The 23,438-nt window shown below is 30.4% G+C and overlaps 1 protein-coding gene across 1 annotated transcript; it reads right to left on the bottom strand.

Annotated features, from left to right (window-relative positions):
• Positions 1 to 859: 859 nt before the first annotated feature.
• RpL13 (ribosomal protein L13) lies at positions 860 to 23,438 on the bottom strand. The gene is made up of 5 exons (XM_075360958.1): positions 23,332 to 23,438; positions 15,053 to 15,304; positions 8,939 to 9,115; positions 6,697 to 6,828; positions 860 to 1,020 (listed from the first exon to the last, which is right to left on the bottom strand). The coding sequence occupies exons 2-5, from the start codon at positions 15,296 to 15,298 to the stop codon at positions 904 to 906; spliced, it is 672 nt and encodes a 223-aa protein (XP_075217073.1). The 5' UTR covers positions 15,299 to 15,304; positions 23,332 to 23,438; the 3' UTR covers positions 860 to 903.

The raw sequence follows: 23,438 nt of genomic DNA, 5'->3' as shown, positions 1-23,438 counted from the left end.
GTAATCTTCCATGGGGTACTTTTCAGTTATCCAAAAAAAGTTTAATTTCAGGAAATTATTGAAATCTTTTAATGAAACCCCTAACAAACATCGCTGTTGAATCTTTGCACTAGCTCAAGCTTCATTTTTATTTGATGTCAAAGCTAAAATATTGGCAGTACTCTCAATTCATCTAGATTATTTGTTTTATCTATAAACACAGCTATCAAACTAAATGGTAGTTTACCATTTAATAGATACCGCATTTTTAGGCTTTGTTCACAAGATACAGATGAATTCAAAGTCGCATAAATATATTATTTTTATCACTGTACACAACAGAACAGCAAAAGAATTTGTTCATTCTACTACCAAATGATTCGAAGCATTTTAGTGACCAATTATTATCTAGCAGCCAATACAGTATCTAGCGGTATCTGAAAATCATGACATCAACTCAATGAGCAAGGGTAAAACTAATAAAATAAACACGACACCACACAGGTATTAAAAATTAAACTAAAAATAATTCAGTTAATCATTAAAAATTGTTTTCACGAAATTTACTTACAAATGAACAGCAACTGTATTGTACAGCATAATGTGCACTTAAGTGTAAATTACATGAAATTAAGCTGAATATACGTCTTAACATTATTCAGTTTCAAATCAATACAATAGTTATAAAGATCATATTAAGAATTAAACTGATTTTAAAAATAAATTGAAATAATTCTAGACTGGCTATAGTGCAGTTTTTATGCTTTGCAAAATCAAGAGTCCATCTGGTGAGCATACTTGGCTCTCACTCTTTGTTTGTTACAAATGGAATTACTGGGTTTCGTGGGTGAGGGGGAGAGAATAATTAATAACAATCGAGCAATTTTACAAAATTTTTTTATTTAATATATTTTGTACAATTATTTACTTCTTCTTTGCTTTAGCTTTGTCTCCTTTAACTTTAGTTACGTCTTCGGGATTTTCAGCCGCTTCCTTCGCTTTCTTGGCACGGACACCAACTAAACGCTTGTCAGCACGAGCCTGTATGAACAGTATGAATACAGTTAAAATCTTAAAATTCATTAATATTTTCTTATACCTGATAATTCAATAACAATATTCTGATAATTCTAGACAATATTTTTATGATTATATGCATAACATTTTTATTTTTTAAAACACGTATTATTGCTGCAAATTTTGTCAACAATTAACACAATTTAAAAGAAATTCTGACATTACTGATCTGATTAAGAAACAAATTGTTACAATTAGAATTTTGTATTAATTTTCCTGCTTGAAATAGACCACAAAATTATCATTATTTTTTTATAAATTACTTCCAAAGAGAATTTCACAGAATAAAAAATTTTGGTTAATATTTTATAAATGATGGGAGAAAAATGTGAAAATATATAAATTTGTCTTACAAAGCTAAGCAATTTAAGTTAAGATACCAATAAGTGTTTAATCATGAATTTAATCAAAAACTTATTTTGTTACTTTTCTTTTGTTAACTGTAGCTTTATTAAAGTTTTATATGGTATTAAAAGCAAAATTTGAAGTTTTATTTTTAAATTAAGCATATCTATAAATTGTTGAGAATATTATAACGAATACATTTGTAAAAACTGTAAAAAGAAAATTCTTTTAATAATGAAAATTTATTAATTGAAAAGTTTTTTGTAGTAATTAAAAATAGAGTAAACCACTAACTATGAAATAGAAACAACACTAAGAAGCAATTAAAAATAGAGCAACATAAACAATCAGCTAACTACAAACCACAAGTCTGAATTTATCTAAGCTTTTCTTACAGCAGTATAACCATACTCAACTATATTCATAAATTTTAAAATCACTTATTTATAAAAATTCAACATTATTGAGATTGGTAATATTGTACATAAATAACAATTTTATTAGGAGGGGTTGACATAAAACAATTAGAGAAAAAGAGCTGAAATAATAAGTTCTTTCTATCATACACAAGATTACATTATTGTTGGTCAGGTTAAGAAACATCTGATTGCACATTGTTTAGACAATTAAGTACAAGACTCTGGTACATATTTTATTCCTAACTGTTGATATGCATTACTTAACTTACAATATAGCAATTACAATAGTTTGCGTTGATTAGACTACATTGAATAACTGACATGCTGAATCCGAATCCATGTTTAACAAATGAAGAGCTATCAGTTGTTAAGAGCACTCCAATTAATTTGTGGTGAAATCATGATACACTTGCAAGAGTGACTGTTAAGGAAGCTTCCTCAACAGAAGCATAAAGTAAGGTTTTACTTGGATTTTATTACATAGTAAATGTGTTAAGATTCTTCTCATGCACTGTAATGCAAGATTTGAGCTGAAAACAAATAAACTGAAGAGAAAAATTTCATGGATGAATTGCTAAAGCAGATTCTGCAGCTAACAGTATGTGAGAAGCTGTAAGAAATCACATTACATCAATGTCATTTCAGCAATTGTTTACTTGATTCCTTATTTGGATAAATTTTAATATTTTACAGAGACAAATTCAAGTAACATATGCACTATTATTTTATGCTCAAAAAATTAAAGAAAATGTAAGTAAAAAATATGCAATTTGCCGAACCATTGATGTTCTGGTATGTAAAGCTCTGGTGACTTATAAACTAACAAAGATTACTCCACCTGAAATTTCATTAAAACAATCAGTCTGTGTTTAGCCAAGGCCAGATAATTTATTTTTAACATGATTGTCATCAAAATTTTTATTATATACAGAGTATTTCTAAACTAGTTACACTAAAGAAAACTTTAATAATGAAAAAAGTAAATAACTTACAGAATTGTTCGATATATCACTGAATACCATATATCTTAAAATTTTAGTCTTAAGTTAGTTCCTGATGTTCTCAATAGATGGCAAGCGCAAATGAGTACTTCCAATGAATCATCATAGTCATATACTGGTGCAGAGCATGCTCAGTGTTGTTTATGGTTTCATAAATTTAATTTGGCTAGTACTGTTTGGAGACAATTCATGACAAGATATCGCAAGCACACCTCAAAGACAGTCTGTTATAGCATGATACAGTTGTTTCATTGAAAGAGTTTGTATAACATATGATGCCAGGATAGGGTAGACCTTCAGTTTCTGATGTGGCAATCAAACAAGTGCGGAGGACATTCATTTGTAATCCAGGTAAATCAATGGGTAGTGCCAGCTTATAATTGAATATTCCTAGGATTAGAGTATGGAGAGTATTATGTAACCCACTGTCATTTAAACCCAACAAATTACAACTGATACATGCTTTGAGTGAAGGTAATAACGAAGAATGAACTGAGTTTTGTGAAAACATGTTAAAATTGAGACTGTGATGAACCAACCTTCCATATCAGTGGTAAAGTAAATAGACATAATGTTCGGTTATGGGGAGAGTGGAATCCACATCACACAATCGAACATGTATGGGATTTCCCTAAGGTAAATGTTTTTTATGCAGTAAACTGTCACAAAATTTATGGTCCTTTCTTTTCTGCAGAGTCAAATGTAAATGGCATATCATACCTGGACAAGCTTGAACATTATCTAATGCCACAATTACAACATGATTTTTTTTTGTTGTCTTCAGTCATTTGACTGGTTTGATGCAGCTCTCCAAGATTCCCTATCTAGTGTATACCAAATTTTATTTCGGTATACTCCCTACATCCTACATTCGTAACAATTTTTTTACATATTCCAAACGTTGCCTGCCTACACAATTTTTTCCTTCTACCTGTCCCTCCAACATTAAAGCCACTATTCCAGGATGCCTTAATATGTGGCCTATAAGTGTCTCTTCTTTTAGCTACATTTTTCCAAATGCTTCTTTCTTCATCTATTTGCTACAACACCTCTTCATTTGTCACTTTATCCACCCATTTGATTTTTAACATTCTCCTATAGCACCACATTTCAAAAGCTTCTAATATTTTCTTCTCAGATACTCTGATCGTCCTAGTTTCACTTCCATATGAAGCGACACTCCCAGCGGATGTATACTTTCAAAAATCTTTACTTGACATTTACAACATGATATGGGCACAGAATTCATTTTCTGGTAAGAAGGCATGCAACAACATTATCATTGTGCAGTTGTCATGTTTTACCAATAGCAAACTACCAACATGGATTGGACATGGTGAAACAATTTCCTGGCCATCACGATCATCTGATTTAACTCCAATGGATTTTTCTATATGGGGTTATGTTAAAAAACAATATGTTTATTCCTCTGCTTCCAGGAAATGTTGATGAGCTATACTGCCTAACACAAACAGTTGCCACCATAGATCAAAACATGCTTCATAGGATTTGACAGGAAAATGATTACAGATGGGACATCTGTCCCATGTTACAAAAGGTATTAACTACCTTTTGAGCATTTATAAATGAAACTTGAAGATATACTGTATTCAGTGTTGTATCAAACATTTCTGTAAGTGATTTACTATTTTTATTATTAAAGGTAATTTTGTACAACTAATTTAGAAATATCCTATATATATCTTAAAACCTTACATTATAATGAAAAGGATAAAGAAACAAAACAAAATGAAAATTATAATACTTAAATATCTAAAAAAAAAAAAGAAACTAGTCAATTTTCTTCCTTGTAGTGAATGAAGAGTGTAAAGTAAAAATCTATACATAATCTACTGTAATAAGACCAGTATAACAGACCTGAGTAATGGATTCCTACCAATTAAGAAGAAAGTAGTAGAAAATATAATAATGGGAGAAATCCAGAAAGGGGTTAGAAGAAACCATTTTAGTAAAGCTAACCGGTCTGTTTAACAATCGTTCTTCGTAATATTGCCAAAAATTCCAAAATTAATAGATAAAAGAAAAAGCATCATAAAATTTTGAATATCACTACAGCACCACTTATATACATTTTGTTTTTATAGAGTAATTTGAGGAGTTATATTTAACTAATTTTAATAAACTTTCCAGTTTAAAAGCTTGCTTCTTCATAAATGATGGTTATTTGTAAATTATAATAGGGATAAATAATAGTTTATAAGAAGATTGTTCATTGTAAATTTCCCAAAATGATGAACATGATTCTACAAGAAGGGGATCAATGTGATAATCGATAAGGGAGCAAGTTCTTGTACAATACCTGAGCAAAACTGAAATACAGTAATATTCAAACCATTCTTTTTAAATTATGTTCAAAAGGTTAATTGTGTCAATCATTTCAGGCACCTTTACAATCAGGGTCTTGGACTCTTCAATTACTAAGACTGTACAATTTTTAATCCTTCTTTTTTTAACATTATTCCATCTTAAAGAGCAAATAAAAACAAAGGTACTAAAGAGATGAGACTCTTACCTGCATTCAATTAAGTTCTACAATAAACAACATTTTTCAAAGTATGTTTGGCTTTCTAGGAAATGTTAAAAAAAAGCAAAAAAAAGGTTCAGAACCCTTTCTCCCATAGAATCCCCTAGACTTAGAATAATCATTCCATTACTTATTGAAGTAGCCTACTTTCAGAATGAGTATTAAAAAAAAAAAAACAGTTGTCTCAAAGTGGAATCTTCCTTATAATTGTTCTATTATCATTATCAAAAAATATGTACAATCTTGATTAATCCAAAACTTAATATCGCAAAAATCTGTATATATATATATATATTTAATATTATATGAAATATAAACCACCAAAATGCAGTAATTAGATAAGTTAAACTAACCATATTAATTTCCAAGAATCGATTTCCAATGCATCCTGCATTTTCAGTTGGAATTGAATTCTATAATTACATTAGAATGTAATTTTAAAATTTTGTTTTTTTAATTTTATTTAGATTGTTTTCTGTTTTAAAATTTTGAAGTATTATTAATGCATATGCAAATTTTGCTGTCCACTACTGGACAGATGTGTGTATGTAACACTTATATCAAATTACTATTTTTAAGAAGCGTAATTTTCTATTATATATTACTGGTTATAATTCCCAGTGTTCCAAACAAAACTGAAATAGGAACAATGTCTCAGTTTATATCACACCTAACTTAATACAAAAAGACAATTAAGCCAACTTAACAACTGCAGGAAGTGTCATCCTTAATCTTTGATATCAGTTTTAATTTAAAATATGGACAAAGGCAAGGCAAATGCCTTCATAATTGTTACAAGGAAAAACCTCTTTTGAAAAAAAAATAATTTCTCAGAACACTTTTTCTAAAACAATCTAAATAGCAACATTTAGAAAGTTTAAGCAACTTTAAATGATTCCCTTTTCTTAATCTCAAACAAGGCTTTTATCCCCACTTGTAACTTTTAAATGAAATTTTTTTTCAGAATTCACTTTTAACAAAAGTTTTAAGAAATGAAAATTCAAGGGCATCAAATTTTAAGTTTTGATAACATGCACTTCTCTTTCTTTTATTTAACTAGATGAAACCCTCCTATAAAAGTTAGCGTATAAAGTGTAATTTAAGTATACTTATGAAAGATATTGTCTAGTTACTGGTACAAATAATTTAAAAATTGTTAAAATTATGTTTAACAAAATTGTAGTTTCCAAACCATTTGGTTAATTTCAAAGGTCTTCTTAAGGGGTTTTTTCCTGTTGCTTAATTTTCAACATTTTCTCACTGGCATATGCTCCCTTTAAAACTGAGAAAAAAACCAATAAAGCCCATATCATACAATTGTAGTACTTACCCGACGAAGAGTTGCATATGCATTAAACTTCTTCTCGTCTTCAGAAATAACACGAGCTTTCAATTTTGCTTGTGTCTGTTTGATAGGCATAACTGGTGTTTTCAACTGTACAGCCATCTTTCTTTCATCTTCCTAAAAAAAAAAAGCTTGATGAGAAATCTTTAATAATTAACAACAAAAATTACAAACACTGAAAAAATTCATATTCACAACATTTGTCAATAATTGTTTTACATCCTATAAGAGGGAGTAATAACAGACATTAACAAAATTAACAATTTAAACAAAATCAACACCTAACAAATATTAAACTTGACCTCATATTACGTGCTATTTAACCTTATAAAGGATTTCTTTAATGTCTGCTTTGAAATTAAAAACAAATGAAAAAATTAGTTGAGCAAAATAAAACCTCAAAATTAATATCTTTAACAGTCATTAGTGATTGCAAAGTATTTTTCATATTTTTTGTTTGCTTCTTCATTTGGCTTTTAAAACTTCTCTCAGCAAAGAGATCCAACTCATCTATTCATGGGTCATGCAACATTCAAGGTGCGGAAAAAATTCTGGTGCAAGGTCAGTGTTGTAGGTATAGTGATCAATAATACCTAGTAAATTGTTACAATTCTTGAGCTCTTCTACTGGTTATGCAAGTCAAGCATTGCTAGATAAAACACAGTCCAGCTGGCTAGGCAACTTGTAACCTTGTATTTTGAATAGTTTGTCTATAGATTTGAGAATTTCACAATATGCAATCATAACAATCCTTCACTACTTGAGAATTTGACAAGATGCTTCAAGATATTAAAAACAATGGTCATAATTTTCTTTCAACAAAATGATCATTTATAAACTTCTCTGGCCTTAGGGATACTGAATGTTGAAAGTAAACAATTATACTCATGTGCACTTTCTACCAGTTTACAGTCGAATACATAATTTTTCATAACCCAGTTTTTTTTTAGATATTGATCATAAATATCATATATTATTGACCATGAAATTTTAATCTGTAGGGTAAGTAGTTTGAAGTCTTTTATTTACTTTTTCCTCTAACTCACCTGTCATTACAATCACTTTCTTGTCACAAATATTAATTTATTCTACTTAAAGCAAATAATGTAATTACCTAACTACATTATTACCTTGATTATTGATGGCAGATTGATTATTAACTTAATCTGTCATCATTATTTGGTCAATATAATTGCTGGAAAAGAATTTTTTCAAATCAAGAACTGAATTGCAAAGTTTACCACCGAGTGGACTATTTAATGTGGCTATTAATAAACTGAGCTATCTTGGATTTTATGAATATTATTAATTGATTACAACTCTATATGATAAGTAGCAAATAAGGCATGTCAGAATTTTTCACTAATTATGAGGTGGCAAAGACAGAATTTCGTTATACAAATGTATTAGCAAAAAAATAATTTAAGAAACTTTTAAGATCACAGAGAACATTTAATACAAAAGAGAGCAATGGTAATCAACTGCTATTAAATTCCTTGATTCCAAAGAATATCCTCCCAACAAAACTTGCTTCATTTGACATTTTAGTGGTAAACTTTCCAAAACTGTCCAAAATTGTGCAGTCTGATAAAAGTAAGAATTTTCACGATTATCTCTGAATCAAACAAAGAAATTGTAAAGACACTTTTTTTATACCAGTGAAACAATTTCAGAATGGCCTTATGTATTTTTCGCATAATCTAAGACTCTCAATACTGTTTTGAAAGTTTATACTTATAAATAATATTCATCATTAACCATTAAGGGCAGAAACAGTTTTTTTTTTTAAGCAGAGACAATAAAATTAATAATGAACATTTTCACTAAAGTTAAAAGAAATAGTTACTTCACATCATTAATTTTTGTGAGTGCTACATCCAAGATGATGCTGCAGGTGTAATGGAATCAACAGGTTGTAAGAAATGTAGTTTAACATCTTAACTAGGAAACCCTAAAGAAACCTTTATTCACGATGACAATTTTCATTGAATTAATCATTTAACAATAACCGTTTTACTTAATTAAATGAACTATTATTATTTAATAATTTGCTTAATTTTTATATAATTTAAATAATACATGCACACTCAGTTAAAAACTGGAAAACTGCATGCTGAAGTTAAACTCTCTTCAACTATATGTGTAAGCAAGTGTTACATGTATACTTTGCCTAATAAAATATGAAAACTTTTAAATTAAAATACAAATAAATTAAATAGTCACATACTGTAGCTTCTCCCTTCTTTAATTTCTTGTTAGCATGGATTGGGAACAAAATCAACTTAGCCCTATATTCTTTCAATCGTTGTACATTTTGCTGAAGTGATTCTACAGACTTGTTACGACGCCTTGGATCAACAGCAATACCAATTGATCTAGCAAAGCCTGCGCTTAATCCTGCACCCTGAAATAAAAATAAAATATCAATTACTTTAAGATAAAACAATTTTATAGGAGAAAACAGAAATAAAATACCAATTTGAATAGCAGACAGTCACACAATTACTTGTATGTATTTATGGCAACTTGTATGTATTTACTTTTATGTATTTATGGAATAGTTACTTAAAGGACAACTTTAATCAGTTGTTGGCCATGTAAACTGAGTACTAATACAACCTATTGGAATAAAGAAGTAAAGCTTAGCATCAAATATAAATTAGTCTAATTTTAGAACTTACATCTTCCTTTTGACTTTGTAATGAATTAATACGCAGAATATCAGTACTTTTTAAGAAATAAAATTGTATAAACAATGCAATTAATTTTAGAGAAATATTTTTAACATATTACAACAATGAGAAATAAATGTTACCTTACAAAAAAATTTGTAGAGGGTCTGAGGATAGAAATTTATGAACAGAATTTCATATGCAAAATTTAGAAAAAATATTGATTTTTATTATATAATAAATTTTATTTTACTATAGATGTAATCAACTAAGACTTATTGATAGTGTTATATTCTAATTTATTGTTTTCCATTAAAAAAAAAAAAAAAAAAAAAATGACTAATTTTATCAATCTGACAAACTAATTTTTCAAAGTCTATTTATCAATACTTCATCCAAATAATTGTGACAAATAAAAAGCACCTGATTCCCAGGAAGCACTGTTAACATTTGCTTTCTCTGAGAGTAATAATGCTCACAAAAAAGCTAGTTCCTGTCTGAACACGTGGTGCCACTTGTGGAACTGTTTATCACTTGCAATTCAGTGGACTTAGCATGCTAATATGTAACTGCATACTTGGCCTAGTGGAGAAACCAATGGCTCACTTTTCACTTTTCTTAGTAAGAATAGAGTAGGATCCTTGTTTTTTTACAACAGTTCAAGAGTGAGTTGTGATTGCTCATGTCAGGTAACATACAACTACAATATCACCAAAAAAATTTTTTTCCAATAATGTGTAAAGAAAATACTAAAAAAACTTCATATGTATGGCTACCTATGCTACCTTGAATCAGCAATCATTCACTGATGAATAGACAAACAATATCAAACTTACAATGGCATTTGTAACCCCAAAAATTCATCAAAATATAACTAACAAAGTTATGTTTTAAAACTGGATACCATGAGATTTGATATTTAAAAAACTATTCACCTTAAATTTAATATCAAATTAATTTTACTTTGTTTGGTGGCATAAGCAAAGTAAACTGCAGTCCATATTCAATAAAAAGCAACATAATGAAAAGTGTTAACAAATCATTTTGCCTATCGCTGTTCACTAATTGATCCTAAATGAAAGTATCAACTATATGGGATAGGCGGGAAGTCCCTTTAAACTAGTTATGAAATAGTTGACAGATGCAGCTTACCTTCTATGGATCTAAATTATCTGTGTGGGTCCACCACGTACAAAGTAATACTACATGCGCCTCCATGTCGGTTGTTCATCCGTAACATCACATTAGGGATGAACATATCAAATGCTAACCAAACAGAATCTCAGAGCTGCATGTTGATTATGTATCTGCATTTTCAGATCTGTTCTTTTACAAAACCCCAGAAAGCATTGTTAGGTGTGGTGAGGTCAGGGCTTCTTGCTGGCCAAGGGGGAATGGTAAGATCCATGTCCAATCCAATGATCTGGGAAAATTTCACTGAGGTATCTGCGGACGTTCAAAGCAAAGTGCGCTGGAGCAAATCTTGCTGAAATGGTAATGATGTCAGCAGCCCTTTTGTCATTAATTTTGGAAGGAACCACTCACTGATCATTCAGATAACTGTGTTGATTAACTGCGCTACTGAAAAAATAAGGACCAAGAAAATGTTCAGCTATCATCCTAGCCCAAATCATAACATGAGGCAGATGGTGTTTGATTTCTTGAAAAAATTAATTTTTATCTTTCGCCCAGAAAAAAAAAAACATTTTGGTCACAAGTGTCAATAAATTGCACACTCATCTAAGAACATGACAAACATGATGTTATTCTTTATATTGTTAGCTCTGCAAAGCATTCGTGCAATAACTGACATGCATAAAACATTGATCAACGTCATTATCATTCAACTAATTAACTTTGGCTAAACAGAAACATTTAACTTCCGTCCACATGGTCGACCTTGGAATGCCTACGATGCAGAACGTTTACATGTTGATTTCATTGGTATTCATTAAATCAATGCCTCCACAGCAGCACACATCTTAGTTCAGAGTGCTGGGCCTCCCACTGCATGGCACTTCAAGAAGACTTCTCAATGCAAGCCTTCTCTCATATCAGTTACATTTTTTGTGATGGTGATTTTCCAAAACACACAAAGAAGTCATTCATAATGTTCTCCAATATTTTACCAGCGTGTGTATATTCATGGGCCCACACACAAGCTAACAAAACACTCTATGACAATGGATGCACGTGTATCCTCTACTGTTCCATACTCAACTACAAGTAAGATCATCTCACCACTAGGCTAAGGAATACTAGACTAAGAACAATTTCCACCTTTTCCAGTAGCAGTGAGTGATATCGGTGGCAATAATTGGCAGCAATACAGCTCTATTATGCTGGATTTATTAGTGTAAAGGGACTTCCCACTCAGCCTGTATGATAGAACAGAATCATCTTATAACCAACAGATCAAACAACCTTCATATAAAACTATATCCATAAAGTCTGAAGTCTAACTTCAGACTATATAGTCACAGTATTATTCTAGTGATAGAATGACAATCCAGAGATTTTTTTTTACCTATTTCATGAAAATAAGTATATTTGTCTCTAGTTCTACAGTATCTTATTAATTTTTTTTCTTAAGTATAAGCTGCCTTAAAAGGCATACCAGACAAACATTTAGATAATGGGAGATTATAACTAGTTGCTACATAACCATTCATGGAATCTTGCAAGCTATCAGGTTCTTTTTAATAAAATACATAAAATATTAATAATTTCGGAACAACACATCATATCATTACTTTAATTCTGAAGACTATGCTGTAAATATGCATAATGACAGACCAAATAAAAAAAATTTTTTAAATGATAGAAATTTGGTTTCAAGCATATTTTTGTAACAGCATTGTAGGAAAATGATTAAGTTAATGGTGGGAATCCCAAGGCAAAATAAAAATTGATCACCATAATACATCAAGAAAGTAAGATTGCTTCCAAATTTTAATATACTCATACTTAACTGCAATAATACATTTTTATTGCATGTTCTAAAAAAATAAAAGTTGAACTAGATATTCACCATAATGTGAGTAAACAAATTAAAATCTAGCTGCATAAAATGCAGTAATTTGAGCACCACCTTTAACATTGCTACCATCACTGCTGCAACTAGCATCGCTATTGTTTTTATTACAACTCTCATCCATTGTTATTATTAATGAACTGTTCATGTTTCAGTGCAGTACTGTAGTTATTGTATTCTTTACAGTTGTGTTTTTATAAAATGCCTTACACAATCAAGGAAAGGGTTGCTATAGTGGAAGCTTATGTAGATTCTGGATACTTTCACAACAAAGGACAAATATTCACTGAAAAATTCCAGAATACCAGTATCCCTGCAGAGTAACATACATGATTTGGTTAAAAATGGCAAATAACAAGGCTAGTTGCAAACAAAACAAACTAGGCAACCTTCCATTAGGACTCAAGAGGATACAGGTTATATTCCAAGAAGACTTTCTGCCAGTCTGAAATAATCTATACACCAGTTGTACAACACCAGTAACAACAAAGTGGTAGGTATAAAATAGTCTTGCTGTAAAATTCAGGATTTAAATTTGAAACAACATGCAACAACTGTACAACAATTTAAGAGAACAGACAAGCCAAAATGTCTTTACTATTGTAATTGGTTTCTCAAAACACTGTCAATTGACAGAGACTCAATGCTTTATTTCATATAGACACTGCATGGTTTCATTTATCTGGGCATGTCTGAGCAATCATCCACTATCAAAAAGGGATTAAGCTATCGTTTTATGTGTGATCAATGTAACAGAATAACCAGTCTATACAAAATATGTGCAAAAACTATTTTTGAGTAAATCACAAAAAAAAATCTAGAATTGCTTCAATGAAGCTTTACCATATAATTCTGTACAATACAAATTCCAACTCTAACTATAGTTATTAGCATGTTCATTTAATTTTAATATGGTTACATATGTGGTGCTACCCAAAAGTTCGGGGAATTTGAATTTCGCGTGCGAACCATTGCTGGTACGACCTGCTGCCGCTAGATGTGGCTAACAGTACTCTGTGAATCAGTGTTCCAACAGCTGTGATGGTGAGAGGCTGCATTGTTGACTTTTGTGCGGTTATGTAATGTTGTGTTTTACTGCTTCAGCGAAGTACTAAATGGCAGATTTTAAAGAGCAAAAAACCTGCATCAAATTTTGCTTCATGCTTAAAAAAACTGGTGCAGAAACCCATCACATGCTTGTGGAAGCATTTGGTGACAATGCTATGAGTAAAAGTAAGACTTTTTTGTGGTACAAACGATTCAAAGATGGACGAATGACAGTCAATGATGATGAGCGTTCAGGAAGACCATCAACAAGCGCAACACCGGAAAACATTGCGAAAGTGCGAGAGGGTATTGTTGCAGATCGTAGACAAACAATCCATGATGTTTGTGCAATCGTACAAATGCCATATAGGTTCGTGCAACGCATCTTGTTGGACAATTTGAACATGAGACGCATTGCTGCAAAATTCGTACAGAGACTGTTGAACAGTGACCAGAAACAAAATTGCGTAGCTGTCTGTAGTGAATTGAAAAATTCAGCAAGAGATGACCCTAACTTCATCTCAAACATCATAACCGGTGATGGGACATGGGTGTACGGGTACGACCCTGAAACTAAGCAGCAGTCGTCGCAATGGAAGTCGCCAAGTTCACTGCGGCCAAAAAAAGCACACAAGTTTGCAGCGACGTGAAGTCCATGATGATTGTTTTTGTTGACATCAAAGGCATTATCCATAAGGAATTTGTTCCTCATGGTCAAACTGTCAATGGGATGTTCATTATACTGTGATGTTTTGAAGCAGTTACGTGAAAGCATTAGGTGCAAACATTCAGATCTGTGGGTAAACAACAGCTGGGTTCTGCACCATGACAATGCGCTCGCACACACATCGCTAGCCGTTCTAAATTTCTTGGCTTCCAAAAAAGCCAAGCCGGTAGTGATACCCCCCACCCATCCATTTGCCTGACCTTGCCCGTGTGACTTTTTTTCTCTTTCCGAAAACAAAATTTTAATTGAAAGGCCGTTGTTTTAACACAATTGAGGAGATTCAGGAAGAAACGCAGAACGTGCTTCGTAACACTTACACCTGCAGACTTCCAGGGATGCATGGAATCATGGGAAAAACGCTGGGATCACTGTATCAATGCCCAAGAGCATTGAAGGAGACAGTGGAAATTATAAGTTATGGTAAGCTATCTTATTTTTATGGTAAAATTCCCCGAACTTTTGGGTAGCACCTCGTATTAATAAAGTAGAGAAAGGAATAATAAAGCCACAGAGTCTATCTCGAATCAGGATAATTTTTACCACCTAGAACAATTACAGATGATTATTGAATAAACAGGTGAAAGTACCATGAGCTGATTAAATTTTTTCAATCAGCAAATACAAAGTTTTCCCTAACTGCTGCTACCTAATCATTTTCTTAAATGATGAAAAACCAATTTTTTATTTTATGAAAATCCCCATGCCTGACAAGGTTCAGGATTCAGAACCTTCCAGATGAAAGGCAGACACTGTCACTGTGATGGAGGTTGTTAATAGTACTAATAAGCTTTATCTTAATCTAATACAAAGCTTATTAGCTTTAAGAACCACACCAACCCAAATAAAAAAGAAAAAACTTGCCTTAACTTCATCTAATGTAAAGCCTCTTCCAGCACGGACTTTAGTATGGTAACGGATTGTAGGGCATCTTACAATTGGACGTAAGGGCCCAGCTGCTGGACGAGGTGCAATGGCTTTTGCTTTCTTAATTCTGTTTTGTCTTCTACGCAACTTCCTAGCAGGTTGGTTGAACCACGTTTTTACATAACGTTGCCAATCCTTGTGGAAGTGCCCATTAGGGATCATGTTATTCCCTCTAGGAGCCATTTTGAACTAAAATAAAAACAATTATAATGTTAATTACAAACAAAAGCACAAAAGGAAATAGCTTTCAACATTAAGTTACTTAATAAATTTTACCTAATATTAAGGAAAAGATAAAAAAATTGGGTTCACCTTATATAACAACTGATAAAATCTTCTTTTTTTTTTAATTTAACACAATAGGAAAACAAAACAAATATATACATGCATACATAATATATGTATATTTACTGAATTGTGGACCAGATAAAATAAATAAATAAACTGATAATTGAGATGTATAATTCCAAAAATGGCCTCATTGAAAATATATTTCCCTTTTTACAATTAATATATTTTGTGTGTGTGTGTGTGTGTGTGTGTGTGCATGCACACGCGTAATGTATATCTACTATAGTTTTGGTACATAGTTTGTTGTAGAAGAGATCTACTGCATAATTTTCTTGATTTAAAAACATTTGTTTCAAACTTAGACTTCCTTGTTATGTTTATCCCAGAAATTGCCTTATCCAATCCTGTATTAACCATTGTAATCAATCATTCCAAATCTTGTCCTATCCTATCTGCTTATGAGTATTTTATTGGTTTAGTTTTATTTTAAAAGTTCAATACATTTACTTATTTTTTATTAATTAAAGTGTTCTGGTAAGCAATGCTGAAAGTATTTTCCCCTCTTAAAAGTTACAAAATTGGAGATCAGGATATAAAATTAGAAGAAATAATATTTCCAACACAGACCACTCTCTTATTAAAGAGTATTTGCTTTAAGTGGAAAAAAAAGAATAGAGGCATAATCAATTTCCAATTAGATTATAAAAATTCTGAATATTGCATTTTGTTTACTTAACTTTGAAAAGATCTCTTTACTTTACTTCACTTTTTCCAGTAATTGGAAATCAGTAATCGATAAAAAGTGAACTGTTAAGATAACTGACAGTTTAAAATTCAACCCTACAAAAGAACAAATACATTAAAATAAGTTAAAATAACAAAACTGTAATAAGTGATAATAGATTTAAGATGTGATACTGACAATAGTTGAAATTTTAAGGAAGGCATGCATGATACCAAACGATACTGCAGCAATTTCATTAAAAAGGTATGCTAATCAAGGGAAAATGATGAAGATATTAAAAATTATTTTTATTTAAGAACTATTATAGTAAAGAATGAAAGATATTTACAATGATCTTCAGTACGAAGAGGAATACAGTGAAATCAAAGAAGTTGAGTTTCATAATTTGTATTTTTAAAATATTAATTTAAAATTCAATATCTAAAATTAATTTCCAATGACAAAACTATTTAATTTTTTTTTCTTTTAAAACTTACATGATACTGATTATTTTAAAAGTAATGTTATCTGACAATGAATTCCAAAAACGACTTTATCCAAATTTAGACACACCGTAAAAATAGAATGATAAAAAATTCTGGTACATTATTTTGTTTTAATCATTTAATAGCAAGTTTGTATTAATAAACCAATGGGAATTTATATTATTTTTTATATTTATATTTGTTAGTTTCTTGCTAAAACATTACTAAAAAATGGATAAATTACTATTGTACCTATAGAACTCAATCAATTCTTTGAAGTTTAGTTATTTTTAATTATTTGTTACACAATAGAATTTACATTAAAAATAATAATAAGAAGAAACAACTTCTGATGGAAGGCACTGGTAATAAAAGGGCTTTTCGTGGCTTAAAACCAAAATACACAGACATAGAAAAAAAATTGTACTTTGTTATAGAAAAAAAGGAAATACGGTTATGCTCTCATGACAGAAATGCGTTAATCATATGCTCGTGAAATCGCTAAATCATTGAATAAAGTTGATTTTAAAGCAAGCAGTGGATGGATAACATGATTTTTTGCACGAAATAATTTGTCAATAAGATGAAAGACAACCATTTCTCAACGACTTCCAGATACTTATAAACAAAAAATATTACTTTCACAAATACATAATAAATCTTAGAAAAGATAAAGACCATTTGCCTTTTCAAATAGGAAATGCTAATCTAACCCCCGTAGTATATTTTGAAATGCCATTTGACAAAACCGTAAACAAAAAAGGTGAAAAAAGTGTTACGATTCGCACTGGTGGTAATGAAAAACAAAGGTGTAGTGTTATGTTTTGCATTACTTCTGATGGATCAAAATTACCTCCGTACATTGTTTTTAAAAGAAAAACTCTTCCTACCATACAGGTAAATGGAGTTATTATCAGAGCAAAGGAATCAGGTTGGATGGACGAAACCTTAATTTTAGATTGGATCAGGTGTGTATAGCAAAAGCGATCAGATTTACTTAATAAAAAAAATACAGATATGATAGTAATGGATAGTTATTGGGGGCATACGACTACCAAAGTGAAAGACATTTTAAAAAATGTATGACAGACCAAGTAATAATTCCAAGCGGATTGACATCTCTATTGCAACCACTAGATGTCGGCATTAATTAATAAACCGTTCAAATCTGCATTAAAACAACTGTACAGTAAATGGATGGCTGATGAAAATTTCTTTCTCATGTCTACAGGAAGAATCAAAGGCCCAGATTTTAACCAGATTTGTGCTTGGAAAAGATGCTTGGGAGATATTTCCACGGAATTAGTAAGGAAAAGTTTTACAAAATGCAGAATATCTAATGAACTTGATGGTAGTGATCACCTTAGGCAGAGCGATGTGGAGACTACCGGTAACTCTTCTACAGACACTGACAGCAACAGCGATCAATTAAAAATAAAATCCCATATTAAAAAGTGTATTGAAATGATCCTTTTCAACATACTTTATACTTTCTTTTCATTTTAATGACCTACTGATTCAGAACTAAACTAGTACTTATGGTAATTAATTATTAATGTAATATTAATATTGTAATTTAAATGAACAAATTAAATGCTTTACTTTCTGAATATTTTCATATTTATTTATCTGTTGCAATTTAAAATACTCAATTTTTTTTTTAGATTTTCAGTCTGGAAAATCGAGGTGCAGGGCTTATTTGTGGGTGGGGGATACTCGAATAAATATGGTATATTGTAAATTTTCTCTTGGGTTTTCTGTACCCCGTATTATGTCTATTAACTTTTCCACTAATGTGAAACATACATTCTTCACTAAAAATTAGGCACAGTCACAAAAAAATAGGCCATAGTCATTTTCAACACATTCCTGCAACTCTCAAACTCAAATGTTTACGCAAGGCTTTATCGTCAAACTTTAAACTTTGTACTAACTAATTTATAAGGCGTCATTTGCAAAAATTTTCGCATTATTTTTCACACATTCGGTTGAGAAATTTGCCGATTCAAAACTTGCTGATCTAGTCGATTTGCCTGGGCTACATTGATACATACACGAATGTGATCAATCTGTTTTTCTGAAACAGGTCTTCTGGCACTTTTTACACACACACTGAGTTTTGAAACTGTTTATTATATTCATAGAATGATTTTCTTGATGGTGATTTACCATTGTTCTGAAACATCACTGTACAACAGTACAGAGTTTGTTTTGTCTAATTTGAGCATACAAAAAGCTTTCTCTGCTGCAGTAGCGGCCATCTTGCCAGACTGATAACATGACATCAATCAGTGACATTAGCAGTAGAGCAAATATACCAAAATATTAATCATACTTTTATCAAATACTTAAATCAAATTATTATCAAACATTGCATGAGTTTAATTCATAGGTTAATTTGGATTTCAAAAGTTAACATCATATATTGAAATTTCTAATATATTTATAAAATATCAAACAAATTTTCAATCAAACATTTATTATACAAAGCAATGAAATAGTGAAGTTTTTGTATTGAAATACAATTGTAAATTATGAAAATTTTTTTGTCGTTTATATACATTTTACAAATTTACTCCCATACAGGGGGTAATGTTTGCAAACGTAATGGTGGAATATTATAGTATAGTCACCTGACCTTAGTAACTGAAAAATTTCATCAACAGGCAATGACAGGAAGTATGTTAATTAAGGATGTAAGATTTGAGGACAAAAATGAAAAAAAAAACCATTGCGAGTTAAAAAAAAGCAAGTAAAAATTCCCTGTAAAACCATATCATTTACTGTATTCTCATATGCCAGTTTAATTTTGTATAAGCTATCGAAAGTATAAAATTTATTTTTAATCACCTGTACTATAATAAATATACTTAAGTTCAGGAAAACACAAGATCTAAATGTCAGAAAGCTGACTGAATAGCAAGTGATCTGTGCAAGGTCCAAGTCTGCATTGCGTTATCTGTGCTCTAATAAATTAGCTATCAGTTTTCTGAGTTATCAAGACCTGTTCAGATGCTAATCTGTTTGATGGAGAGGTCAGGGTTAAGGTTAGAGTTAGACTTTTATGGCTCGTATAACACTGGGCCAAATTTATGTTTAAACAGAAATATAGTCTCTACAGAGCTATTAGTTATGTTATTAGTCATGTTAAACAGATTATCACCTTATGAAGAGTACTGTTGGCCACTTTCAATGGCTGACACTGATGACTATTAAAATTAGTTTATGGTTTATTCTTCTTACCACAAAACTCTCTAACCTTAATCTTAATCCTAACTTCTCATCACAGAATGGATTAGGATCTGAATAGATCACCTCACTAAAATGACAGCAAACTGACCATACAGTACTGACAATGTGGCACGGACTTTGACCTTACTTGGCTTACCTACTGTCCAAACCTGCTTTCAGATATTTAGTTGTTTTCTAGATCCTAATCATATCTACTCTAGTATATTAAACTATGAAAATAATTTATGTTGATAAAGTATAAATTTTAGTTGCAGTTTTATAATACGTAGGTTTAATTTCACAAATTCAGCTTCAAAAAATTCAATAATGGTAAACCCCCCTGGTGGTTTACCAGTTCCCATGTGAGCTTGGTCTGCAACTATCACAATCAATCATTATCAGGCAAGGGTGGACGACTACACTAGAAAAAAAAAACCATATATGTGGGCAACTAAAATAATCATTTCATTAAAAAGTAGACTTTTTTAGTACTGAATTAAAACCACCACTGCACTTGAAATAAACATAATCAAAAATTCTAGAGAAAAAATAAAAATTTTGTTTATAAAAAACTTGGTTTAACTAAAATCAATAAAATAATATATCTCTTTTAGCAATGATTAAATTGTGTATTAGGAGGGTGTTCAATATGTTCAATTAATAACTTTTAAATAGGCTTCAGTACTTACATATTAACGCCACTGCAGCAGAAGTTGCGCTAATGCGCCAATTAATTGTTTTCACCAATAAATATAATCTAACTAAACTTAACCTACGCTCGCAAACCTTGACTAATCAACAGTAATGTTTTGATTATTTAAGTAATAAATAATTAGGTTAGGTTCAGCTCTTGATGATTGTGGTTGTGTAGCTGCAGTGGTGTTAATACGTAAGTACCTAGGCTTCTTTTAAAAGTTAAGCCCCTTGCCCACATTTATCCCACTTCACTATATGCATTTAAGATTAATTTTATCTGTTTTGTACTATCTTTACAGACGTAGTGTTCTAAAATATTATCCATATCTTTAATAACATTTAAAAATTCATATTTAAGAATTAGGATATTCTCTCACTAATATTGGGGGTTATGTTTTTAACGATCTTTCCTTTAAATAAACATCTTTTTAAATAAAATCCTTTTTTTTAAATAATAAATGATTTTAAAATAAGTGTACCTTCAATCATCTTACCCAGATTGTTGGTAAGGATACCTTGCCATAAACCTATTACAAGTTCAGTTCTTGATTCTGCTGTATTATTTGCTTCAGGTCATATGTCAACCCTTCCTTTTCCTTATCTTGCATATAATATTAGCTGATTAATGAATTAGCTCATCATTAAATTATTAATGATGAGGGTGCTTTATATGCTAAACAAGAATGTTTAAATAGTCTAGTGTAATTAGTTTGTTACTTATGTTTAAACTATATTTCTTTTTTAATGCTCATATATTAAATTCTGTGAACAAAAGTATTTCAGTTTATGTTATCGTGTTAATCTGTACCAGTACGATACAATTTTGAAGTTCAATTTTATAATACCTTTATTCAGTGTTATTTTCATTAATTTCAATTTACCCCGTCTTTGTGCCAATCAGGTTTTAAAATGAGTGATTTGTTGTGAAAAATAAAAAACCCTTAAGTAGCTAAAAAAAAAACAAAAACTATGCAATATATATACATATATGAAACAAGACAACCAAAACTTAAAACAAGATAACCCTGAAACTGCAGTAAGAGAATTCTCTGAAAGCAAGTAGAGCAACAGGAGTTAGCAAAAGAACAATTTTTAACATAATAAAGTAACATAAAATTGATGGTAAACATGTTAACTCTAAAAAGATTCAAAAGTGAGTGAGAATGATTGAAAAGTTAATTGCTATCAGAAAAATAGTACATTTGTTATTTAAATAACGAGCTTCCAATAATTAAAATGCCATGAATACAGATTCTGGACTGCTGAATTCTTCTAGAAGTAGATTATATCATGTTTCAGAATTAATGAATTTTCATTTCATGTCCAGAAAAAATAATTCTTTACCGATTAAAAGTTGAAGTATTGTTTCGCGGCACAGAGAATATTTAAGAGAAATAAAGTGATTTTGTGAAAAGGGTAAGACAATTACTTATCTACATGAAACTTGTGAGACAAATACGGGGAAAAAGTATGGGTGGATTAAAAAATAAAGAGTGCGAAATATGCTTTTATTAAAAATTTGTCATCTGGGGGTGAAAACCCCAGCTGGGAAAACAAATGGTTAATAGTAATGCACATGGGAAATGAAAATGGGTTTTTCAATGGTGGTTTATTAGTACTTGAATCTTTCCAAGAGTATCTCAATGAAATGAAATATGGTAATTTTATGTAGTGGTTTAAATAGATTGTCGAAACTGTAGCTGGAGGATGTCATGTTATAGGTAATGCACTGTACCATTACCTTAAAATTCCAAATACTTCAACCCAAAAATTGGAAATTGCTGAATGGTTAAAATTGAAAAAAATTGCGTATACTTAAGATATGTTAGAGAACTTTAAAAATAATAAAATCAGTTAAACAAAATTATATTCATTATCACGTAGATGAAATCACAAAATTACAAAGTGATGTGTTGTGTCTTCCTCCATACTATTGCAATTTTTAACTCTATTTTGACAAGTCAAAGGGTACATTGCGAGTAAGAACACAACATTTAAGTTATGTAAAATAATTGACTACAGTTCGATAGCAGCTGTTTGGTATTTAAGAAATATATTTACATAACAAATAGTTTTTATTTTACTAGATGAAATTTTAATATAGCAGTAATGTACTTTTTACTTTTAAATGGAAATAATTAAAAAATTTTAATTTTCTAACTATCATATCTCAATTTCCTAAATTTTGTATTAAAAAGTTATTTTTAATTTATTTTTGTTACAAGTAAAGAGAATGTTTTTTCCTCCATTGGAGTGCACTAAATTAAATTAAAATCATCATACTGTTATGTTTTGGTATGCTGCAAGGTTTATATTCAACTTAATGATGTATATATGAAAGATGTCCATGTGAACAAACTTAAGCTTTGTATTCAAATTAAATATTACAATATGTTATTTAACACAATCAATATGAAATAATTATAATTCAAATGTGAACAAATACATTTATATATAAATATATATATATATGTATATATAAAATAGCCCTAAAAATTATAAATACAAAAGTAATGATTGGCAACCGTTACATCTTTGGACAACAAACATAACCTTAACTTTTGAGACAACGAAAGGCATATCAGATAAACATTTTAAAAGGGGTAAATCTAGTTTGTAATATCATCTTTCACATAGAAATAAATGCTATTTCAGAACACTTTAATTCATATAATAATAAAAATCCATTAATTACTTTTTAACTCAATATCAGATGATAAATACGTAACCATAAAAATACATATTACAAAGCTTATAAAATGAAATCGACAAAAATATAACATAATTACCTAAAATAATCTTGATTTATAAGGTCCGATGAAATAAAATATTATCACCACGCACACCACGTTTCTCAAAGAAACTCCAAGTCCGGAAAAGATTTGTTGGCAGGTTA

This window comes from Lycorma delicatula, chromosome 3, assembly GCF_047948215.1.
Source record: "Lycorma delicatula isolate Av1 chromosome 3, ASM4794821v1, whole genome shotgun sequence".
NCBI classification, from domain to species: Eukaryota; Metazoa; Arthropoda; class Insecta; order Hemiptera; family Fulgoridae; genus Lycorma; species Lycorma delicatula.
This window is presented reverse-complemented; position numbering and strand designations above follow the sequence as displayed.